Source organism: Motacilla alba, chromosome 2 (assembly GCF_015832195.1).
Source record: "Motacilla alba alba isolate MOTALB_02 chromosome 2, Motacilla_alba_V1.0_pri, whole genome shotgun sequence".
Lineage (NCBI taxonomy): Eukaryota > Metazoa > Chordata > Aves > Passeriformes > Motacillidae > Motacilla > Motacilla alba.
The window spans coordinates 68,776,158-68,780,097 of record NC_052017.1 but is presented as its reverse complement, the minus strand read 5'-3'; the positions used below and the strand labels follow the sequence as shown (position 1 = coordinate 68,780,097).

The following is a 3,940-nucleotide window of genomic DNA, read 5'->3' as shown; positions in this document are numbered from 1 at the left end:
GCCGCTGAATCTCGGCACTGAGGGAAAAAAGAAGTGGGAGAGAAACTCCAAGGTCCGAAATAGGTGTAATTAAAAATTCTCCTTGACATCGTGTTTTTAGGTAACCTGTGCTTATAGAGGACTTGAAGGGGAAAAAAAAACCCCACAGATTTTCATACTTTAAAAAGTATTCATTAAATCAAGCAACCGAACAAACGAACCCCGAAGGACCATTTCAGCATTTGTATAAACTCTTCGAGTTCGGGGACGACACTGATTTGTAATTCAGCAGCACAGGCAGTTAGCCCCCCAACCTGTCCTTTTTCCGATTTAGCCTTTCTGAGGCTTTGCTGATCACTTCTGACAATACAAATCAGTCTTAACATAACGTCTATCGGGAAAAGGCAACGCGTGCGAACTTTATATTACCAGCAGATATTCCCCAGCTTTCAACCCGCTGAGGATGCGCCCGCTGTAAGTGCCACCGGGGATGTCTCCACCAGAAGTAACCAGAGCCCGGTAGTGCCAGCGACCTTCCTGAAGCGAGTTTTCCTTGGACCGGGAGATGACAACAGGATTACATGTCACCTGCTGTCCTTCGTGGGAAAAATAACAAAAAACAAAACAAAACAAACAAAAAACCCCAAACAAAACAAAACAAAACAAAAAACCGAGGGGAAGAGAAAAAAAAAAAAAAAAAGCAGGCAGAAGGCAGATGTACAGGATTTTCACAGGCTGCCCCTACGTCAGGCGGTTTGTCTGCAAATCTCTCCGCCTGCAAATCGCCAGCATTTCTGCAGGGCTGAGCCCCGGCGAGAAATTCTGATTTGACTCGAGGAATTGCAGAGGACTTTCATACCTGGCGGCAGCCCAAGAGGAGAACCTAAAATAAGGCGGGTCCATAGATGGCACCTCTACCCGCCGGCAGGGATAGGGACGAAAGGGCGGGCAGCCCTGCTGACCCCACGGCCCTAGCCAAGCTTCTCGGTCAAGGTTGTTCCACGACAGGCTTCCCTCCCTCACGCCAGCACAAACATCACGCTCTTCTCCTTATTACCGCCTTTATTTCGGGGGCAGCTTTTATTCGGGGCAAAGGAGAAGGGAAAAAATCCGGAGAAAACATGGTGGCCGAGCGTCAATAAAATGCACACGCACACATATTACATACAAACACAAAAATAAAATACGAAAAAATTTACTCTTCTCTTTCCAGTAGCAATGGTCTTGGCCATAAACATAGAACGCCAGCCAGTACAGGACACAACGCCTGACATTTCCTTGAGCCCTTTCCCCTCTCCCGCCCCCTCCAATAATTAATTTAAAAAGCTGCACTCTCTTTGTGTTAAAAACACTACTTTTATAAATAATTTAATATCCTCCCTTCCCAGGAAATGCCAGTTGCCGGACAGGAGAAAAGGTTTCTTTTGGCACAGTGATGCATTGCTTTGCAGTACAGACCTACGGCTCCACAGCAGACCCCGGCCCCCTCCCCTACTCTCTCCCTGCTCTTCCCAGCCCCCTCCCTCCTCCCCGCCCTCCCAAGCGCACAGCGCGTCCCCCAGCGGCCGCCACCGCGCCCCTCCGCGGGGCACCCCGCTCTACTGCCCCAGGCTTCGGTAGCAGGAGATGTGGGGACAAGAGAGGGGCATAGAAAGGAGATGGCGAGGGACTGGCTTAAGTCAAGTAGTCTCAACGAACAGTAAGAAGCACTTGAGGCTCATGGCTATGTCCAAACCGACAGTCGTCTGATTTTGATTTTTTCTTTTTTTTTTTTTTTTCCTTTTTTTTTTTTTTTTTGGCTTAAGTTAAACCCACTGTCATTTCACTAAGGCACAGTCACCGAGGCTTTTGCTTGGAGGCTGTGGTCGCCTCTGGAGCTAAAGTGCGGGATCCAGAGCCTCCTCCTTTCCCCCTCCACGCCTCCCCGGGCAGGTCCCTCGCAGGGGAGGAGGGGGGCTCCATTAAGCCAGCGGGGTCTCCACGGCGTACGGCTGGAACGAGGCCGAGCCCCCCACCGCCGGCGGCAGCGGCCCGGCCAGCCGGAGGGGCGCGTACAGCGGGGAGCCGGGCGGCGGCCCCCGCCCGCCCTTGGGGAGGCCGGCGGCGAACAGCGGCGCCCGCGGCCGCTCCGCCAGCGGCGACGCCTCCCCCGGGGCCAGCGCGGGCCGCCCGCCCCCCAGCAGCAGCGGCGGCGGCGGCGGCGACGGCTCTCCCAGCCCGTAGGCGCAGAGCTGCAGGAGGCCCCCGCCGTAGAGGGCGGCGGCGGGCGGGGGCTGCGCGGCAGGTGGGTAGGGCAGCAGCGGGTAGGGGCCGGGCAGCAGGTGCGGGGGCGCGGGCGGCGCCGGCCACAGGAGGCGGGCGTGCGGTGTCGGCGGCGGCTGCGGGGCGGCGCGGGGTCCTGCCGGCCGCTGCAGGAGGCTCTCGATGGCGAAGGAGCTGGAGAACTTGGCAGCGCCGCCGCCCGCCGGCCTCGCCCCGCCGCCCCCCGCCGCTGCCTCCTTGGCGCCCGGCGCGCAGTGACAGGGCGAGGAGGCGCAGCAGCACCGCGGGGAAGCGCCGGGGGACGCGGCACCCGCTCCGGCCGCCTCCTGCGGCACTTGCGGCGGGACGCCGGCGGCGGGGCGGGCGGGCTGCGGCGGCGGGGCGGCGCGGCTGAGGCGCTTGCGGCGGCGGCGGAAGACGCCGTCGGCGAAGGTGTACTCGCTGCTGGGGTTCAGCATCCAGTAGTTGTCCTTGCCCCAGGGCCGCGCCGGGTCGCGCAGCACCTTGACGAAGCAGTCGTTGAGGGAGAGGTTGTGGCGCACCGAGTTGCGCCAGCCGGTGTAGGCGCCGCGGAAGAAGGGGAAGCGGCTCATCAGGTAGTCATTGATCTCGGCCAGGGTCAGGCGGCCGCCGGCCGAGTCGCGGATGGCCATGGCGATCAGCGCGATGTAGGAGTAGGGAGGTTTCGGGCGCCGCGTGTAGGGTTTCCCCTTGGCGCTCTCGGCAGGCGGCGGTGGCGGGGGTTGCGGCGTGGGGGGCGGCGGCGGGGGATGCCCCGGCCGCCCGGCCCCGCCGCCCGGGCTGTTGGCCGCGCAGTCACCGTCCGAGCCCAGTTCGCTCTCCGCCGGAGCCGGGGAGAGCGAGCCGCTGCCTTCCTGGTCGCTGCCGGTGCTCAGCTTGTCCTCATAGTGCTGCGAGAACACCTCCAGCTTCATGGCGGCGGCGCCGCCGGCCCCCCCGCACCCCGCGGCTTCGCTGGGCGGGCGCGACCCCCGCCCCTCGGCGCGGCCTCAAGGGAGGCGGGAGGCAGCGAGGCGACCCAGCGGCTTTCTGTCCCCTCGCCGGCTTGGACAGCTCCGCGGCGGCAGGCGCCCGCCTCAGCCCGCCGGCCCGGGGTCGCTAGCAGGGGCCGGCCCCTTCGCGGCCGGTGGGCGCCGAGGACGGGCTGCGGTGCCCTGCCGCCTTCGGGACTGGGCGATTCCTCCGGGCTTCCACCTCCTTCTTCCCCACTGGGGTGCTCGCTCTCCTTTCGCCCCCTTTTTTGTCCTTCTCGCTCTTTACTCTCGCTGCTCCATGGGGCCGAAGGAGGCGGGCGAGGAGGTCCCCGTGGAGCCGGTGCGAGGAAAGAGAGGGCGGGCTGGCGATGCCGGAGCCGGCACTTCTCCGTGTCCGCCCGGGCTCGGTCCTCCTCGGGGGCGCTGCCGCTGTTACCGTTCGGCGCTCCCCGGGCGCGGGGAGAAGCTCTCGAGGGCCGTCGGGGTTACTCCGTTCTCTCCGGCTTCGAGCCCTGTCAGTGCCGGGACGCCGGGCTGGCTCCTCGCTGCGAGGCGGGCAGCAGACGGGTTATTAGGGTTATTAGTGTTATTGTCATTATCTCTCCCTTCCCCTGTGGTTGTGTGTCTCTCCACCACTTTCAGACCAGCCCATTATAACGCCGGCGAGAGGCGGAGCCAGGACAAAGATCTGAAAGGGTGGTGGG

General features: G+C 62.5%; 1 protein-coding gene across 1 annotated transcript; it reads right to left on the bottom strand.

The window, feature by feature from the left end:
• Positions 1–1,759: 1,759 nt before the first annotated feature.
• FOXQ1 (forkhead box Q1) lies at positions 1,760–3,312 on the bottom strand. The gene has a single exon (XM_038129728.1). The coding sequence runs from the start codon at positions 3,174–3,176 to the stop codon at positions 1,941–1,943; it is 1,236 nt and encodes a 411-aa protein (XP_037985656.1). The 5' UTR covers positions 3,177–3,312; the 3' UTR covers positions 1,760–1,940.
• Between the last annotated feature and the right edge of the window lie 628 nt (positions 3,313–3,940).